Source organism: Calypte anna, chromosome 3, assembly GCF_003957555.1.
Source record: "Calypte anna isolate BGI_N300 chromosome 3, bCalAnn1_v1.p, whole genome shotgun sequence".
Taxonomy (NCBI): Eukaryota; Metazoa; Chordata; class Aves; order Apodiformes; family Trochilidae; genus Calypte; species Calypte anna.
The window spans coordinates 74,491,415-74,511,440 of record NC_044246.1 but is presented as its reverse complement, the minus strand read 5'-3'; the positions used below and the strand labels follow the sequence as shown (position 1 = coordinate 74,511,440).

General features: G+C 48.6%; 1 protein-coding gene across 1 annotated transcript in view; it reads right to left on the bottom strand.

Moving 5' to 3' along the window:
* SIM1 (SIM bHLH transcription factor 1) overlaps window positions 1–19,655 on the bottom strand; it is a 47,361-nt gene extending 27,706 nt beyond the window's left edge. The window contains exons 1-8 of the mRNA XM_030447923.1: window positions 19,481–19,655; window positions 8,433–8,515; window positions 7,256–7,345; window positions 7,011–7,119; window positions 6,811–6,896; window positions 5,423–5,622; window positions 5,210–5,316; window positions 4,138–4,285 (exon numbers count right to left, since the gene is read on the bottom strand). Coding sequence (XP_030303783.1) covers window positions 4,138–4,285; window positions 5,210–5,316; window positions 5,423–5,622; window positions 6,811–6,896; window positions 7,011–7,119; window positions 7,256–7,345; window positions 8,433–8,515; window positions 19,481–19,655 — 998 coding nt within the window. The remainder of the gene's footprint in view (window positions 1–4,137; window positions 4,286–5,209; window positions 5,317–5,422; window positions 5,623–6,810; window positions 6,897–7,010; window positions 7,120–7,255; window positions 7,346–8,432; window positions 8,516–19,480) is intronic.
* Between the last annotated feature and the right edge of the window lie 371 nt (window positions 19,656–20,026).

The window sequence follows — 20,026 nt, the reverse complement described above, 5'->3', positions numbered from 1 at the left end:
AAGAGCAAACGTGCACTTTAATGCTGAAGTTTTTAAAGGTCACTTGTATTAATTTTTGACACACTGCTATTGCACAAAAAACTAGCTTTTCCTTTTGTTACTAAATTGCCCTTGCCACCATACCTATTTGGTTCAGCAGGTATGTTTACATTTCAACAAACATTTGATCTCAATTCTAGATTCACTTTCTCAATGCTTAGGATTTACAGAAAATGAAAATGAGCTCTTTTTAAGTTTTCTTAGACAGATGGTGGGGAGGATGTCCCCTCTGCATAAACTCTCTCTCACTCTCTCCATTTCCATCAGCTATACTGCCCATGGGAGATGGGAAGCTACAAGGTAAGAGATCCTCGCCCTTCCTGCTCAGCCTGCACTAGTACTTAGGCCACTCACTAGCCCCTCATTTCCAAAATATCAGAACATTCTTGATCCTCTCAACAGTGAGAAAAAGCTCCTTACCCCATCAGCTAGCAAAAAAAATTCTGTATGAAGAAGCACTGTGCAAGGAGACCGGTGACCTAGCGGTCAAAAATCTGCACAGTATCTTCCAAAGCATATGATCCCTTTTGATATTTTCACCACAATGCAGTGAAAAAAAAATTACTTTTCCTATTTTTAAAGGACTGCTCAGCAAGAGGCATTCAACCCTGCAATCTCAAACACTGCTCCTTGTTATTTGAAAACACAGAAAACTAGTTTGCACTTCTCTTGCTTTCTCCTTGGCTTCCATGCACACTAGTTGACCAGCAAAAATTTGTCTCACTCTTCTGTAAGCCTGATGCTCCTGCTTTGTTAAAAAGGCTGAAGCTGCAGTGGGCAAATCAGTGCCTCTGCCAGGAGCCCTGTGGATGAAATGTGGAAAGAACCCATGGTGCACACAGGCACATCTCAGCTGTTCCTGCTTTACTGCAATAATCCACTTGCAGCTTCAAGGAACTGCAATAGCAATAGGATTTATACCAGAATAATATATTTTAAACCATTTTGGTTGGAAAAGACCTTTCAGAACAGAGTGCCAAAGGACCTTTACTCAGCCCTCCTGGAGTAGAACCTACCTCATACTCCATAGCCTCTCATTTTCTCCTCTAATTTCACCACCTACTTTCCCCATTTGCAATAATACCTTGGCTCTAAATAGCTCATTAAGCCAATCAAGCCAACTTTAGGCTACAAGGAATTCAACATCCCCTGTCTCTGCTCTCCCAACCACGAGCCTTTCCCCAACAGCTCTCCTCTACCCCAGGTTACCCATCTCACAGGCAGACATCTCACTTTTTGTTTTGTCTGTGTTTTGTTGTTTTGGTGGTTTTTGTTTGTTTGTTTGTTTGTTTGGGTTTTTTTTGGTGTTTTTTTTTTAAAGGACTCTTTTTAGAAAAGGTCTTTTAGGCCAGTCCTTTCTCTGCTTAGACTAGTCCTCCCTCTCCCACCCAGCACACATCAAGGCCTTTTCTCTCATTTATTTCCCAAACAGCATGGTAGCTGAATAATAGTAGTAATAATGATAGTGATGACGATTATGACAATAGTAGTAATAATAATAGTAATAGTGTTAATAATAATAGTAAGTTGTCAGTGGAACCTACGTCCATCCCCTGGAGTCAGCAGCAGGCCTGCTGCACAAGCTGCTCTCTTCTGCAGCGCCCTAATGAAGAGCCGGACAGGTTTGCTGAGCCCTCGAGGACCTGAACACACCAAAACTAAATTTTAATGCGGTAGCGGCGCCTGCACTGCAGCGGCCCTTAGCACATGACAGTCTCCGCAGCCAATGATGGACCTCCCAGCATTTTCCAGCTGCGTTTTATCTGGCCTGGCTTCATTTCTGACTTCTCCCCATCCTCTGCCCTCGAGGCAGCAAAGCAAAGAGCACAAGGGGGGGGCTTTATATCGGGGCGTAACAAAGCCACACCGCGGTGTAACCTCCTCCTCCAAGGGAAATCTTCAAAGAACAACTATCGCCCTCCTACACGTCAGCCTGGCTGCAAACAGGTTTAAAAATAGCCTTGGTCTAAAAATCCGTATACACGCATAAAAATAGGCGCTGCATTTAGCGAAAAACCAGCTGAGGCGGAGGAGTCGCCCTGGTCTGGTGGGGGGGGTGGCAGGCTCCGGGGCTCCCCGAACCCAGCTTCCAGGCTGCGGGGCAATCCTGCTGGAGCGCTGAGCCGCCCTCAGCCGCCGTGTGCGCAGGGGCTGCTCCGCGCTGCGCCCCTTCATGCAGCGGATCCAGGCGCACCTGCGCAGCCGGCTGTGGAGATGCGAATGGACACCGAACAAACTGGCCCCAGTGCTACCGGTGTCGTGGTGGTCACCTAGGCAAGCAGGGTTCGAGCCGTATCCCCAGATAACTTTAAGGAGATCCGCTGGGATGTTTTATTTCCACTCGGCTCGTTTGAGGTGGAGTTCCGTGACTGATGCTCAGTCTTTTGGGATTAAAGGAGAGAAAAAACACCGCTAGTCGCAGGTGCTCACAGGGAAAGGTATGGCGTTTATAGTGCAAAACCACTCCAGCACGCCCGCTGCCTTTGGGTTCCTTGTTTCTCAGCGTTTTGCATTCCCCGTTCACCTAAGGCAAGTGGTGGAACTTCACTGTGAGGCATAAACCGAGAAAAATACAGAGCAGGGCTGGAAATGGGGAAATGGTCTTACAAATGCAGGGAAAAGCTACAGCAGAGTTGATGGTGGCTCTGCTAATCTGCATCCTTGCTGGGTGAATGCCAGAGTATTAACCCGCCACGCCTCGCATCCATTTTTAAAGCGAATAAATTATATTTTTCCTTAAGGGGAGTCACAGTTTACTCCCTACACCAAACTGCTGATGAATGCTTTTTCCTGCAGGTTCAATGACTCCTGTCTGCCCAGCTAAGAGCACGATGCCCATTAACGTGCCAAAAACATTATATCCAAGCAAATCAGGCGCTGTGACTCGCATCCCCTTCCACACCTCACCAGCTGAGCCTGTGCCCACGAACATAGCCTGTGCCTCTGGAACGAGACACTTCGTTTTGGGAATCGAGTCCTAAGCTCCCCTACCAAACCACTCCCCACCTGTGCGTGCACGAAACCCTCAGAAGCAAAACCCTCAGCTACAGCGTCGACGCAGTTTTGGGAGAGGGAAGGGTTGTGCCTCTCAGGCGTTTCCAACACCTAGATTTGTCTCCAGAGTCAAAAAGGCGCAGCAGAACAGAGACCCTGGGATCTACAAGGTACCACCGAACTTGATTGCCTCACCATCCTAATGAAGCATCAGTGCTGCCGCCAGCAGCTACTGCCATGTCCAGAGGAGATGCTCACAGTCACAGTGGTAAACACTTCAAAACAGTCCGGCTGAGTAGTTCTTTCTCTCACTGGGCCTCTGTGCTTCAGTCTAAGCCGTGTAGACAACCTGGCAATCCTCAAATACAAGGAGATGCGTTGAGATACATGGTATCTCAGAAGTCACTGATCAATTGGTTTTATTTTTTTAATTTTTTTTTTTTAAGTTTAACTGACCCTTCTGGTCACCAACTTTCTTTGTGGTTCACTGTAAGGATCGCTCTCCAAGAACAAAAAAGAAATCTCGGAGCTTTGATAGAGACTCTGGATGAAATTAAGAACTTCAAACCCCAGATTTTTGAAAAGAAAAACAGATGTCCTGTTTGTTGAGTATAAATAACTCCGTACGTGGAAACCTTTTTTTTTTTTTTTTTTTTTTTAACGCTGCATTAAATTTTATTTTATGTAATGCCGGGTGCATTTAAACGGTAAATATATATGAAAGGGGGAGCGGGGGCGAGGCAGCAAACTATGTGGGTGACAAACCTCTAAATAAATCTTTTACCCTCTCGAAAGAGAAAGACACAGGCAGACGGGAAACCCTTCATCTAGATGAAAGTGTTCAATGTGTTTCCTTGCAAACCTGGCGAGCCTGCCCTGGTCAGTGCTGCAGCGAGGGGACTTAGCAGCCGAGATAGAGGAATAGGGTCGAGAGGTGGGGAAGGGACAGAGGAAGGCGGGTGGAGCAGCCGCAGGGCCTTGCTGGCTGCGCTGGGCTGCGCTGCGCGGGGCGCAGAGGCAGGTGCTGGCCCCGGGCGCTCAGTTCGGTTCGGTTCGGCTCGGCCCGGCCCAGGGCAACTTGTCTGGGCTCCCGTGCAGACTTACGTGAGGACGTAGTTGACGCTGACGATGCAGTGCGGGCGGGAGGAGCGGCTGTTGTGCACGATGGTGGCGTAGCTCTGCACCCACACCCAGCCGCCGTGCTTGGCCAGGAAACGGTAGTACTTAGTGGTCACTTGCCCTTTCACCAGCACTGCAGGGATAAAGCGGAGAGTCTCAGCGCCCGTCCCGCCTCTGTTTTGGGAGAGGAAGAGAAAGGGATGCGCACCCACCAGACCCCCGTGGGCGAGGAGAGGGACTAAGAATCCCTTAGCGTCACACAGGGAAGCATCATGGACCGAAACCCCCGTGAGCAAGGGTGTTAGAGACCCCTGGGCAGGGCTGATCTCAGTCCCTGAGTGTCAGGCTGCTCGTTGTCAAAGGCTGTTCGTGGACATTGATGGGGCAGGAGGAACACCCCAGGAGGCTGAAATCCCCCGATACATCCCCACCCCAGCACATCACCACCGAGATTTAATTCTACAAATCTGGCTTTGGGTTTTATCTCTTATCGTTACATTCTCTGAAAGGAAACTTACCGGAAATTAATATCCTTTTTATTCCTCTATCCATGTATTAATGTCATCATGATATCAAAATAGAATAAAGAGCAGCTCTGCCAACCGAGCTTACTACTGCAGTTAAAATTAGATACACAGATAAGATTTGTGAGACTTGGTGGAAAGGGAACAAAAGTATTTGGATTTCACTGGCACGGCTTTTTGGAGCAAGAAAAAAAGGGCTTTCCCTAGCTGGAATTCGAACTGAACTGAGCGCCTGAGGCATGTGCAGAGGAGGTCTTGTCCTACAGCCGGGAGCTGAGGAGAAAACAGCCTTTCACTGCCCATCCCTTTGCCTCTTGCCTGCAGCTCGGGGTTTAGTCTCCAATGACATTCATTAAAACCTGCTGGAGAATTTTGCTTACTCTCCAATTGGCTTCCCCCATTCCAACCTAGAGATAAACCCTAGCAAACCCAAAGTTCATCTGCAGAGGGAGAAGAGGAGTGGAACGAGGGGGGCGGTGCGGGAAGAGCGGTAAGGGAAGGGCAGGGTCTCTACAAGAACATAATCTCCTTACACAAGTGATGCGCGCATCGCAGGTGAAAGGTGTCACAGCCGTGGACGTGGTGGTAAAGCGTCTTTTCTATCAAGTCCTGAGGCTCGTAACCCGTTAGCTCAGCTACCCTGCAAAAGACACAAGCGGCAAATATCAGTGGGTGAGAGGACAGGAGAGGAGGCCTGGCGGGGAAGAAGGGAGGGACTAGAGGAAAGGATCTGGAGGTAGCTCTACCTGGAATCTAAGAATATGAGCTTCATGTCTAAGCTGGCCCGAAACATGAACATATTGCTGTGGAGCTTGATCTCCGTCACGGCGCTGGGAGGCAGCGAGTGGCCCACGGCGACCAAGCCAACATTTTGGTAGCAGCCGTCGAAGGGGGACATATCCAGGCTGTACTGGCGGATCTTCAGGTATCCGCTGCAGTGAATGACCTGCAGAAGACACAGGAAAGCTCGGGGCTGCCTGTCAGGAGGAGGGCGGGAGTGGGGAGGGGGGGCAGGGTGTGCTGCTAAAGGAGTTCCTCGCAGCGGAGGGAACCGGGACCCGGAGGAGCCTGGACAGATTCGCCCGTCCCGGTTGGTCCCTGCGCGCCCCCGGGTGCCCAGGAGCCGCCGCCCTGCGCAGCAGCTCCGAAAAAGTGGCACCATCTGTTTTTTTTCCATGCCAAGGTTCTGCACTGATCTAAGGCCCCTTCAAGTCAAGGAGATTTTTTTTTTTTCTTTTCCCACTGATATAAGTGGGGTTTGGACCACCTCCTAACTATGCTTTTATTATTCTTCTAAAAAAGAAAGATGCGGAAGTGCCAAGCCAGTTACAACTTTGTAATGAAGAGGGTATGCGTGTGAAAGAAAGAGTTTACATGTGTGCATATGTCACATGTGTAAGATATGTCTATTATACAGATGGACCAGACGTGATCCGTAGCCAGAATGTATCTTGTGACATAAATACGTTTCCAAAATATATCCTCGCAGGTGACTGCTGTGCACTTCCACCCTTATTTCACCCTTATTAGGGTGTTTCTTCCTGTAGGAGGTTCAACGGGTGTTCTAGGGTACATCATGGCACAACATCTGCTTGGCTCATAGGTACCCACTGCTCTCCTGTGTTGAGCAGCTGCCACAGAAACAGGGAGAAGGCAGGAGAGCAGGAGCCGTCCCTGCCGAGGAGCCCTGAGCAGAACCGTGTGAAACACCCGAGCAAAACTTGGTGAGCTGTCCCTGAAGCAGACGAGTTACCCATTAAAGAAATAAATTATCCCAGAGCTCTCACTGAGTCACATGACAGCTTCCACAAACACCGCGGGAGCGTCAGTGGTTGTGTGATGTTCAGTTTATAAAGAAAACAATAATAATAATAATAATAATAATAATAATAAACAAACAATACCCAGGGAGCTCGATTGCTTGGTTTTCAGGTTTGAGCTCTTTAACCTAATCTCGGGAGAAATACTGGCTCTGGATGACATGAAGGATCACCGGACTGGGATAGCCCCGCGAGCAGAGGAGGGCTCATCCCCACTGCTGGGCCCTTTTGTACCGCCCGCCCCTGCACGCTCAGCGCTGCAGGGGCAGGAGAGCAGGAAGGATGGAGGGGAGGTCTCGGCAGTGGGCACGCACCTTGTAGCCCCCACAGGTCAGCCCCGCATTCCTCTTGGCCAGGACGCATTTCATCCTCAGGAAAAAGGACCTCTCGATCTCGTATTCTAGGAGAGGGGAAAGGCAGAGGTGCGGTGAGCCGGAAGCTCTGTCGATCCTCCGCGGTTCCCTCCGCGGTGGCGCAGGCCAAGCGGAGGCAGAGGGCTCTGTACTTTATTTACCCTGCACAAAGTGCGAGTGGTAGGGCTGGTGGGCAGTGAGCACCGCCGTCATCTCATCGTGGTCTGCGGGGTGGATGTACTCGTAAATGCTATTGCCCGTCAGCTCTACCTGTGAGGGAGGATGAAGAAGAGGCTCATCGCCGGCACCGCGCACCCTCCATCAGCCAAGAAAGAGCGGGGGAGAGGGAAAGGTGAGGGAAGAAGGGCCAGGGAGGCAGAGGAGCTGGCTGCTCCCTCAAGCGTACCTGTGACAAGCCCAGGTGCACTGAGGCGGTCTCCGAGATGTACATGATCTTTCCATCCGGAGCCACGACAAATATGAAACCGTCCAACGTCTGCAGGAAAGGGTTGAGGGGTGTGAAAGATAAATACATAAAAAGATAGACCTGTAGATCCACCCATGAAGACAGGTAGATCAGTGAAGTACTTGTTCCCTGTTTTATTTTAATAAACGGGGATCCCTGATCATGATGTCATTATTCCAAAAGCTGGAAGGAAATGGGCAAATTCCGGACAGGAATCCTGCTAAAGCTTCTGGACCCCTGGGATACAACACAGTTCTCAGAGGTCTCCAGCCCCAAAGGTCCCGGTAGTGAGAAGCGCCTGGTAAATACCTAGGAAAGCTTCTGGCTTATCCGGTGACTGATACGTCGATCCTAGAAATACTGGATACTTCTATCCCGTTTCAAATGTCACCGGGAAGGGGGAGGGGGTGGTGGTTAGAGTTTGAATATTTGCTAAGGAGACTTCAAGCGTGCGAGGGGGATCTAAAGCTCTCCGTAGTGTAAATAAGAGACGAGAATTTAACAGGCACATTTCAGCAGACGTGGATGGGACCTCTGGGTGTGCCGAGGGAAGAATGGGTTCCCAGAAGCCACACAACCCCACAAAAATGTGTGGTGATGGTAACAGCTAATATTCCTTAATATTTCAGTCTGCAATGAGTTTTCCAATGTGTCCTACCTTTTTTATGTATATGTTCATTTCTGTGCCTGCTGAGCCCAGGGCAGCCTCCCCAGGGTCTGTAGAGCCTCTCCCTGTCCCTACAGCGCCCTGAGGCTCATCGCGCTGCCGGGACTTGTCACCTTGTTAATAATTTGAGGGAAAGTCATGCTCCTATTCTTTGGTACCACAAGACACACCGCTGTGTGTGGTCCTTCTCTGCAGACCCTGTGTTGGACAGTATTGGAGCAAAGGACCCGGAGGAACCAAACCTCAACCCCACCACAACACATGACATTTAACAGCGATGGTTCGCACTTCTGAAGCACACACATACACACCTTTTTTTTTTTTTTTTTTTTCCTTATTGTTAAACACGTGAACAGTTAAAAATTAGTCTAGGCGGCAATTAAGGGCTTAGAAGAAGGAATTATTTCTTTAATCATTAATACTACATGGTTGTCGTTTCCAGACCAGTACCTGCAAAAGATGGGATCCCAGTTCCCGTCCAACGTTATCCAGCGGGCTGGTTCGGCTAGAGTGGCCCCAGGCTTCTCCAAGTCCTGTTTATTTAAGACATACCAAGAAAAGCGAGGTGAGGAGATGAAAATTTGACTCATGTTCTGTTGGAGAGGAATTATTTTCATTTTTTTGCTTGTATCCATTCTAAAATATATATACATATAAACTTCAATAAACTACACACGATCTCATTGGACAGAAAAGCCTTTTATGTGGGTGTTTTAAGACATAAGTTATGTGGGAGAAAAATACCAAAATACCTATTTTGAGTTAACGGTGAAATTAATTCCTAAGATTAAATGAAGCAGCGTGCCAGATAGAAGGGTTTGGGGCGGCTTCCTTCAGCTACAGGGAACTTATTACTTGAACTTCAGGAAAAGTGCCTTTCTCCTAACGACCCCGAAGGGACACTTGGCAACCCTGAGAGCTGTTTAAAGTGAAAGAAAGTGTTATGGTGAGAGAAGCCTTTGAGGTCCCGAGAAGCATGAGGTTATCGTGTCACTACAGTGTCTGTGAAGACAAAAGTCTCGGTGGCAGCCAGGCCAGCGGCGCGGACGGGTTCCACCAGTACCTGAGTCCTGGCTGCAGGAGGTTCCTCCCTCTGCAGAAGGCAGAGCCCGGCCACAGCCTGCTGGGTAATTGGCCAGCAGGCTTTGGAGGGGGAGTGTTAAGGATGGGCTTAGACCTCCTGCTCGCCAGAGATCACTTTCCAGTTTGATCTGTGGCCTCCCGCTTCTCTCTCTCTTTGGGGGTCACCGGTCTCTCACCTGGAAACTTCGTAATTGCTGCTGGGGGGGGGGGGGGTGGGGGGGGAGTGAAAGGGAAGAGAAGCGACCAGATGCGGCGACTCCAGCTCTCCCCGAGCCGCGTGATAAAACGTTTTCCCTTTCAGTGATTCCCACTCAAGCCCACAAAAAACAAACTACCTGTCATTAAGGCCAGGGCAGTTTCCTAGCTACGGTAAGGCGCTCCTGGGGCGGCCCAGGCAAGGCACTGTCTGTCCGACGGCACGAACCGCCCTTCCTCCTGCCCCAGGCAGCAAGGGCTCCAGGGTTCACCTCCTCCCCCTCCTCCCCTCTGCGGGACGAGTGTCTGCAGAAGAGACGATAGGCCTCCAAAAGCCCCCTCCAGAAATTAAGCTGTCATGACCTGCCTAGTGTTTCAGACGGCGCTTGCTTTCTCCTATGCAAAGCGAGGAGGAATAAAAGTCAGATGGTTTAGCCCACCGAAGCAAAACTATGAGCGATGCCTTTTCAAAGCATTTATGCTGAAGTAATTTAAATGGGGCAGGGAAAACCTTTTACGCTTATGTCATGAAATAAGGTTCAGCCTGACATGCGCATATACTAAGATAAAGTAACAAGGAGGGGAAAAAATACAAATCCTGATTGATGTCCCGGGTGCGGATCACCGGGGGAGGCGAGAGCCAAGTCGACGAGGTCTCCCTCCCGCAGGGCGGGCTCGGGGAAAGCGAGACCCCGTTTTCCGACTGTTTCGACGCAAACAGGCGAGGTGGAGACAGCAGGAAGCCTCGGGTATCCCTCGCTATTGACTGGCTTCACCTGAGTGCTTGCCGGCTTAAACAGAGCTAACGATTTTCCTTAGCGCTGCTTGAATGGGGCATCCCAAGACGGCCCTGGCCCTCCCTCCCCACCGTCAGAGCCATGCGTCCTTCTCCTCCACGCTTTTCCCTCTCTTCTCCCCCTTTTCTTCATCCTCCTCTTCACGCCAACCTGTCTTTTCACGGCTCCTACACTTCCCTCCTTCTTCCTTAACTTTAAGGGCAGGGACAACTTTCTGGTCTGGCCCTCCTCCCTCAACCCCTAGTGCCAGATGCCAGACAAACACAAACTCCTTCTCATTAGTTCCTCTACATCAATTAGAGAGGACCCAGTGATAGTTTCCGTAGTCCTGAAGCTTTGCTCCGCCCTGGGCCCCCCCTGGACGGGTGGGCCCGCCGAGGATACACCGTGGGCTTCGGAGAAGGCTCTGTCCCCCCATTTCCAGGGGAGCCAGCCGCCAGGATAGAGGATCACGCCCGACCCCCGAAACCAGCAAGAAGCTGGCAACTCTTGTACAGATTCCAGGGAAAGAGGAGAAAAAAACCCAAACAAACAAACAAACAAAACTAAACAAAACCCCCAAACAAACCCAAACAAAACCACTGCATATTTATTTCCTTCTTTCTGAGCTCCACGGATGCTGAGTGACCGGGATGGCCCATTAGAGCAGAGGCGTCCAAGGGGTATTCTTGCGACGTCCCCCCCACCTGGAGGGACGTCTGAATGACAGGCTTCTGTATTCAAAACCAAATCTGCGCTCCCCACCTATGATTTAAGTTGTTTATTAATAGAAGTTTACGGCTCTAATTATTCTTCTTCTAAAAGGGAAAATAACCCGATGCGGGCGGGTTAATGAACAGCTCACAGGCCGTACAGGTTAACCTCTCCCCGGGAAGGAGGTTCTTCACGGGGCGCTGAGCTCCTCTCTGTTTTTCAGGTGGAAACGCCGCACTGCTGGGCTGTGTCTGTTAATGGTTTATAATTAAACGTTTTCACTTGTCTACCTGAACCGGCTTTTTGAAATCCCGTCACATGAGACCATTCTTCGTACTTCCCAGATGTTTCAGGACTTTCAAGTCGGAGGCTACTTCTGTTCACTGCCAAGCTCAGCCTCTCCTAAATCGGCGGGCTCTCCTGATGCCCCTTAAATACTGGTTTTAAACATTATAGGAGAAAACCTTTCCATTAATATTCCCTTTTCGATTTTTCCGGTCTATTCACTTTAACATCCAATTTCCTTTTATCGAGGGGGCAAACTGTGATTTCTTGCACTTGACCTACCGCAGAAAACTCTGCAAATCCTTTGATTGTCTATTTAAAACAAAACAAGGAAACCAGCTCTCCCTTTTGCTTCAGGATTACGCTTAGAAACGAGATCTAAAGATTCTCTTGTAATTTGGAGAGCCAACAGCATAATGGGTTTGGAATAGAAACAAGCAGCTTTGTGAGGGGAAGGATAACTAAACCGTTTTTAGGCAAAGGATTTTCCCAGCTAAAGTGGCCAAAGACAAAGAAAACGTACTCTATTTTGGAAGATATCCAAGGTATGCCACATTAACCTTAGCAGATAAAATTTACTTTCTTCCCTGCATCCCCTCCCCCACTAAGGTCTGCTTTCTCATATTTACATAAGTAGCTTTAGACAGGATATATGGATCTAAGAAGCTAGCAGGCTCGCATTTCATTTGGAAATAGAGTCGAAGTTTTACTGTTGCCTAATACTTGATGCATTGTAGAACCATTTCCATTTAAATACCCCCGATCCACGGATTACCTCAATGGACTGGCTGCATGGCTTTTGTAATTTCCTGAAAATGAGATTTCGATTTATAAAACAAGAAACCAATTAGTAACCAAATGAGGCGAAGTAGATCCAGTAAAATTGACCTAATCCCCACAGGCACCATTTAGGCCAGTTCTTGGCGAATGAATGATGAGCAACCATCCAGAGTAAGCTCAAGGCATCATCCAGCTGTGTTATTCAAGCAGCAAAAATAAATGGATCGAGCTTTTCTTTTGAAATGAATTTGATACTCTTGACAAAATATAGACTAGAGGCTGCTACACCTAGCAATCCCTCCACTCGAGGATTTATTTTTTTCTCCTGAGAAGAGAAGAAAAACATTTTGGGCCACAAGAAAGTGTCCACCATCAGTAGGAAGGGGGAGAGGGGAAGGAAATGAACCAAAAGCCAGACCAAACAAACAAACAAAACAAAACAAAAAAGCCACCAAAACAAACAAACAAACAAACCAGGAAAAAAAACCCAACCAAAAAAAAAAACCTTCTAGACACGTTCTTGTTTGGTTTGTGAACAGCAGTCTCGTTACCTAACAGGGTGCGCTGAGACTGCGCGGATCCCGCTCGGAGCTAGCGTGCTGACTCATCGTTTCTCTCAGCACTTTCCAATGGAAAACCACTGCGCTTTCCACATCAAAAAATATCTCCATCGGTTTCATGGGACAGCTACACCAGCGAGCCCACGAACAATGACTTCTCCCCAGCCGTGCCCACCCGGCACTGGGCATTCCGGTCCCCACCGCAGCTTATCCCTCAAGCCAGGTTCACGGCCGGCGCACCAGCACCCGGGGGCCTGTCCCTCCCTTCATCCTTTGATTGATGCAAGCCTTGATGCTGGCAGCCAATGGAGGGGTTGGATGGATATCATCCCTACTCAGTGGCGATATTGTCGCAAGAAGATCCTCTGTCCCACGGAAGCGGGAAGAGATTCCTCAATCATTTCTAATTTGATCTAGGCAAAGACGGAGGAAGACAGGAGCAGAGAACTGAGTCACCAGGAGCCCCGGGCAGCTCCTTGGCCCTGGTTGATCTCCGAGTTACTTGTCCCTCTATGAGCATCTGCAGCGCAGAGCCCACCTCGACCCCCCCTTTGTCTGGCAATAGCTAAGGGGGGCGGGGGTGGACGGTGGGGGTGGGGTGGCCAGAAGATGCAAGCCTTTATCTACTTTGTGTTGATTTGTCGGCTTTTAAAAGTGGTTACTAGGATTTCCCCAACGGACTATCCGACATGAAATCTCAGCACAATCCAAATTCACGGTAGCAAAAACCACGGCAGAGAGGGAGATTAGACGTCCGCTTAAAAAAAAAAAAAAAAAAAAAAAAAAAGAAAAGGCTTAGCAGAGAGCCCAGCCTGAGCTCCAGATCCGCTTTTTTGGGGGACCAGGTTTTGAGAGACAACTACCTCCGGAGGAGGGGAACACGGCCCTTCGGGGACTTGCTCCTGGGACTTGCCTCTGCTCCCTGCCTGCCCACACGGCCCGATGAAGCCCACGGAAGCTGTGCACACCAAGTAAATGCTGGCTTGGAGACGGGGCCCCATAGGCAGAGAGTTTTCTTCTGTTGCTGAGGATGGTCAGAGAGAAGCGCAGGGGGCTTGTCCGGGCTGCTGCGGGTCGCGATGGTCACCGGACTGTCGGGGCAGCAGACGGGACTTTTGCCTAAGCCGGGTCTAGGGAGCTCCCCCACGCATTTGACTTCCAGGAGCTTTCTAAAGCTCCCTGTCAGGGCAGGGGTCGCCCCGCTCCCAGGGGCCGCGGCCCAGGGACGTCTCCTCTCCCTATTGTTTCGCTGCGCTTGCTTTGCCCTTTTAACAGCCGCTCCCTGCCCATTAAAGATGGAGGAGAGGCAGCCCGCCCGTCCTCCCCGCCCCTGGGGATGTTGACCCCATGGAGGGAGAGAGAGGGATGCGCCCGACCACCTCTGCTCCCGGGGCTTTCCCCTTCCCTGGGGAGCTGAGCCAGGCTAAGCTTCCCCCAGCGGTGCCGGGGAGGCCGAGGAGGGGCGACTCGGGCCCGGTGGTTCTGCCCCGTCGCGATGTAGCCGGGCCCGCCGGGCCCCTCTCCTCTCCCGTCCCCGCACCCCTGCTTCGTGCAACCTACTCGGAGAAACCGCTCGTAAAGCTTTTACTGCGGCCACGGGTGTTTCACCTCCGTGTGCAGCTCGTAAAGCAGCACCTTCCCCATCGCCCCTCGCTGGCACCTCTGATACCTTATACCCCTCCCTGCAGCCTCTCTGGGATGAAGAGGGGCACGGATGGTTGCCTGGGGAGTAGGAGGCAGGGCAGTCCGGTCCCCATCTTCAGTGAGATAATTTTCCCTCGCTACCCAAGGAAAATAGGAAATAACAGCAGCGGGAGCCGCAGAGACAGGAGCTGTAGATCTTAGTCACCGGGAAGGGAGGAGGCAACTGGATGTTGTATCGAGGAATTAGCTTGATTCGATTAACCATTTAATTAAATAGCCCACCGCCAGCGCTCCTATTGCTATCGGCTGACGCCCGACAGGGTTGATTTCTCAGTTAATTTAACAAGCAGTGGTTAATGATAACTCAAAATCTCGGTCAAATGAGGCTTCTGTAAAGGAGCGGGTCGCTGTCAGAGGGTTCAGATGAAATGGAATAAGCTATGTTTAAAAAAAAAATGCTGCTCATTTCCAACTGCCTGCGGATGCCATTAGCAAGGTTTTGTAAAGATTTATTATCTCAGTAAATCACATGTGTTCGTTTGAAGGAGGGATAAGTTAGCATCCCGCTTTCTTTATAAAAATAATAAGAAGACAGAGGAAAGGTCCTGTTGACTAAACAAACAACCCCATTAAGAAAGCGGCAGTGGAAATAATGCCGAGACTGATTCACTCTAGAAAGAAATACCAGCATTTTGGCACACACGGAGTAACAGAATTGCGCTCTGAAAGGCAAACAAACGGAACCATGCCCGAATTGGAGAGAGGAGGGGGAAAAAAAGCCCCAAAACACCAACGCAATTTTTCTCTTCTACAGCAGATGCAGATTCATATAGCCCTTATTTCAACGACATTGAGGAGGGAAGTGTTTGCAACAACGCGCTTGCAAACACTCTCTATTTGTATGTAAATTGAAAAATATCCTTCAAAATTAAAACGGACGTATGTTGCGAAGAAGGAGGAGTATGTTTCGAAAGAAAACATTTGTTTTAAACTCTTGTCACATAGTATTCTTTCTAATACATAAATCTGGTTTTCCAGATATCATACTAGTAGCTTAGTTCTGCACTTTGCATTTTAAATTCACATCAAACCTGGAATTAAACAGAAAGGCAGCGTGGAGAATAAACTGCAGCTTAAATGAGAAAAACTTCTGTAAGAAAATAAACACTGAAACCTAATGCTCAATCATTTCCCTTAGCAGCAAGAAAAACAGCATTAAATCACCTATCCACGTGGGAAACGGATTTTTTTTTTTTTTTCGCTGATCTCTTCCCCTTTAAAATAAAGCAAGATTAAGGGTTTCAATATTGAAATGTTAACCGTCCTGATTCGGCGAAAGTTTATGTAAACGGAGCCTCTGCTTTTGTCTCGAAAATCAAACACGTCTCCGCTCCGACACAATCCGTCCTTAGCAGGGCAGAGACTGCAAACCCTCCTTTTCCCTCTCTGTTCGCGTGAGGAGAATAAGACCCTTAAAATGTTCACAACTAAAAAAAAAAACAAAACCGAAACAAAAAACAGCCAACCAAAAAACTATTTATTGAGCCACTTATTTTGATTTTTAATTTGGTTGGTTGGCTGGTTTGGATTTTTTGCCCTCCCTTCACTTTTTGAATCAGTGAAAAATTAGCCCTCTAGTTATAGCGACCTGATCTTTTTTTGACGAAAAAGTCATTCAGTCCTTCGACATCCCGGAGATTTTTACTGATGTGTTTAAGGCTACGTTACTTGACCTTAACTCCTTACAAAATTATGATTTTTAAAATTATTTCCATTTTATGAACGTTAACTCATGACTTAATTTATTAGGAAGTTCTGCTTAAAATAAATAAACACAAATCTTCTGTACAGTCCTGATTTAGAAGATCCTCATAATTTCCAAAAGCTGTCTGATCACTGCAAACTATTATAGTCTTGTAAGTGAGGGTATCCTAAGCCGCTGAAACTCTTTTCGCACTTGAAAATTTTAATCTGCTAGAGTCAAAGTAAAGTGACATCAAAGGTAGAGAGAACAGCCCATGTTTTTTTGAAGTTTTCTGAGAATTACACAGCCATTACGAGACGCAGGTCGCTTAAAAATCTCTGCTCTGCTAAGCAAGTTTATCCGTTGTCCCCGATTTGTGTTCAGATTTCTTGGGGGGTTGAGGACGGAAACCGCACCTTGATTCTGTTAGTGACTCTCCTAGCATTTTCCTCCCAGAAAACTCCCTTGTTTCCAAAATTATCCCGAAATCTACCCACTTGCTCTCTCTCTAGAAACCTTTCAAATGTAAAAATATGCAGACAAATGCACACCGATTATCTCCGCCTGTCCCTCTGTCTCCAGCCCCGCATATGCGCTGCGATGAGGAGTGTATATCTTTCTGCTGGATTATTTACAACCAGCTCCTATGCAAGCACTCTTCGGGCAGATGGAAATTCGCTCTTGTACCGGGCAGAGGGGCTGTAAGTTACACAGCTGGGAGCGCAGCTCCCTCTTACTGAAACAACGGTTCTTGTTCCTTGACTCCTCCAACATCTCTTTAAATGTATGACATAACACATCGCCGCTTTCCCGAGCCTTCTGCCACCCACCTTCAGCCCTTTGGCCGGATCCCCGGCTTTGTCCCAGTGCCTGTATCGCTTTCCTCCCCAGGGGAAAACAAGCATACGGACCCCCCCCGACCCTCCCTCCCCTCCAATCCTGCCCTGTCCCTGACACTGCCTCCTTTCTGGAAAGCTTTTTCTTTGGGTGCATAATATGTCTGGCCAACACTGCCTGTCCTCCTTTCCCAAAAAAGCAGTGACTTCTTTTTCTAGTTGAGGGCACCGGGATACCCCAGGATCCGTCCCCTTCTACATCTCCTCCCCCCGCTGCAGCCCGACGAGCCGAAAGGACCGGTGCACAAGCACAGCCACCCCAGCAGCCCCAGCGCCCTATCCTACACTCCCACGAAGTCCCGTGAAAAAAACACCCGGGCCCGGTTCTCGTACGGCCAGACACAGGCGCAGCTCCAGGAAAGCCGTGGTAAATCGCGACGCTGGCGAGCGCAGGGAAACCCACGGCTCCGGGGCCGGGTAGCGCTCCCTGCTCGCCCACTACCTCGGATGGACATGGGAGGGGGGCTGGGGCACCGTGGTTCTGCGGAGGACCCCCCCGCCCATGTGGCCAGACCGCGGTGTGTCGTTTCTCCCCACCTCCCGCGGGGATGCGTGGCTCTGCTGGGAGGAGAGCAGCGGTCCTGCGTGGATCGGCCGCCCGGCCGGCACTGGGCCTCCCGCGGCAGCGCGCCTTGAAAAAGGGCGAGCCCTTTCCTGCCTGCTCGCTGCCTTTCTTTTTAATTTGCAGTTTGCCTTTAATTAGGCCGCGAAGGCTCGGCTGCCTCCGAAGCCCTGCTTATCACCCCCTCTGCCTCCGCGCTCAAATTAGCATCTGCCGCGGCCGGCAGCGGCCCCGGCCCGGCGCACTTCGCCTCACGGTTCCCCAGGGCATTCAAACATCCTGCGCTGCCACCGAGGGACGGGGATCAGCTATTCTTCTCTTCCCGTGATTACTCACAGCCTACAAGCAACACCATATGCTTCTTCTGATCAAACAACCCGCTACATAGGCACCAGTAATTGACGAGACCCGCTCGAAATCACGCAGAAAGGTAGCCTACTGAGACCACAGGAGTTGACAAATCATTGCTAATAATCCTTTTAGGAACATCATGGCCATCGGAGTTTGCAGTAGCCTTATTTTTATAAAGTATGCGCTGACAGTATAAAAGACAGCTCGGTCTCTTTTGAAAGAGAGGATTGCCTTGCATAATTATCTTCTAGGTGGCAGATCATAAAGGAGACGAAAGTGGCTTGATGAAGCCTTGAATTTATTTTTCTAAATGTTTCAAGCATTACAGCTTTCATTTATCCCTTCTTTGGTTCAGAGTGACTTGGAGATACGACATACTGTTTAAAGAAACTGTTGCAAGATGCAGTAGATTGGCAATTACTGCTGTGGATTTTAGGTGTAAGCATTCATACGTAACCGGGGGGGAGGGGGGGGAAAGGGTAACGGGGGGACGGGACGGGGGACGGACCTCCCCCAGTCCAAATGACTGCCCGATTGCATATTTAATTTTACAAAGTAGAATTAGGATCACCAGTTCACAGACTTAATCAGGTTAACAACAACCACTACACACAAAGTTAAAAAAAAAAACAAAACACAAACAAAAAAAGCACAAAACACTCAAAACCAAAGCAAAACAGAAAAAAGCAAAACCAGGCCGTATAATACGCACTCTTGATTTATAAATCGTAGTAGACAGACAGACCGACTCGTGGTACAGTACACAAAACAGAGGGGGACATATCTCTGTTACGTTGTTTCTTACGTGTATACACCTAACAAAAGATGCAGCGAATTCTGTTATTAGGGCGTGCGAAGAAGCTCAGTGCTTTTTTTATTTCATGCAGACTATGTTCTCAATCGAATTAATCTAAATAAGAGATTCGTGAAGTGAGTGTTGTTTAGGTGGCTTTGGTTCGCTTTTTAAATTTTGTTTGTTTGTTTCAGTTTTTACATTGTATTAAAAATAAATCAAAGTGAGAACACAAGAGAACTTTATTCTTATTCTCTTAACTTTGTACTGCTTGTTGTTCTTGGCAGCCGGTCTAGAAGCCCCGAGACTGTCGCTTTAAATCCTAATTCTACTTATAAGCACGACATAGTTTAGGACGCTTAAGCCTGCTGCTGCTAGACAGGAGGGACCTTGCTGCTGCCTGGAAGTCAACGTGAAGTTTACTGCTGCCAGTCTGTGGAGGAGAATGCAGACTTGGATGCTGGGCTTGCTAAATTGGAGGGGCAAAGGGATTGAATATATGAGTACAAAACCCATTTAAAAATTTCCGAGGTCTACGAACGCCCTAAATCTGCCTTAATGATCCTCAGAGCAAGACGGATAACATAAAGAAGCGTGCTTGGCTCCTTTATTTGGGCTGCCTGTGTCTGAGTGCGAGCACGCCTGTACCTGTGTGCTGTACCTGTACACCGCACCTATGCTCGATGCTCGAACTAAGCCTTTAGGACTTTGCATAGACTTATGTAAATATTTACCCATATATTAACTCCCCCCATAGTATGGCTATAAGTACGGGTAAATCGTCCCATCTTTCGCCACGCACGTGCTTGGCGGGGGATACACATCTTACTGGGAGACTTACTGGGGGTGGGGGGGGGAGAAAAACCGTGTTTGCTTTAGCAGGACACGCAGCAGAGCTCAGTTCCTTCAAGTGTTGACAAAAGCACCGTAAGTCCCCAACCAAACCTGTCATAAGAAACTGAAGCATTTAACGACAGAGGAAAGTGACAGCAGAGAGCACCCTGACTCTGAGCACACCACCCCACGCGATTAATTTTTTTTTTTTTTTAAAGTAAAAGCAACAAGCGACACATGGATCGGAATGGAGATAGAGATGAATAGGTATTCCCACCTACCTTCTGGAAAAACCACCCTCATTTTTAGATAGCTGGTGGTGAGTCTGATTATGGATGCTTTGTCCAGCTGGGAGGTGATAGCCGAGGGCAGGGGTAGTAATTTCGCCAGTTCATAAAATTCACTGTTTTCTTTCTCCCGTCTAGTCCGGGCAGCATTTTTAGACTTCTCTTTCATCGTGCTTTTTTCCCTCCTTCTTTCCTACAATTTAAACTCCAGAGATTCATCCAAAGGTGGAAAGGAAACTTTCAGCTGCAACTCATCTTTCCGAAGCATCAGGCAGTGATTCTAAGCGCGGCCATTACTCTGAGAAACCGTTCAGTTGCGTAAAATGCAAACAAGCACTGAAAACCAAAGAGGTGTTCTCAGGGGAAGGAAAAAAAAAAAAAAAAAAAAAAAAAGCCAAGGAAAAAAAACTCTCTGAAAAGCACAGTCAATCGAATGAGAAAGGCATTTATCCAATGCAGCTCAGAGATTCCAGACAACAGCAGGGAAAAAAAAAAACAAAAAAACAAAGGAGAGAGAAAAAAGAAAAACAAAAAAAAAAG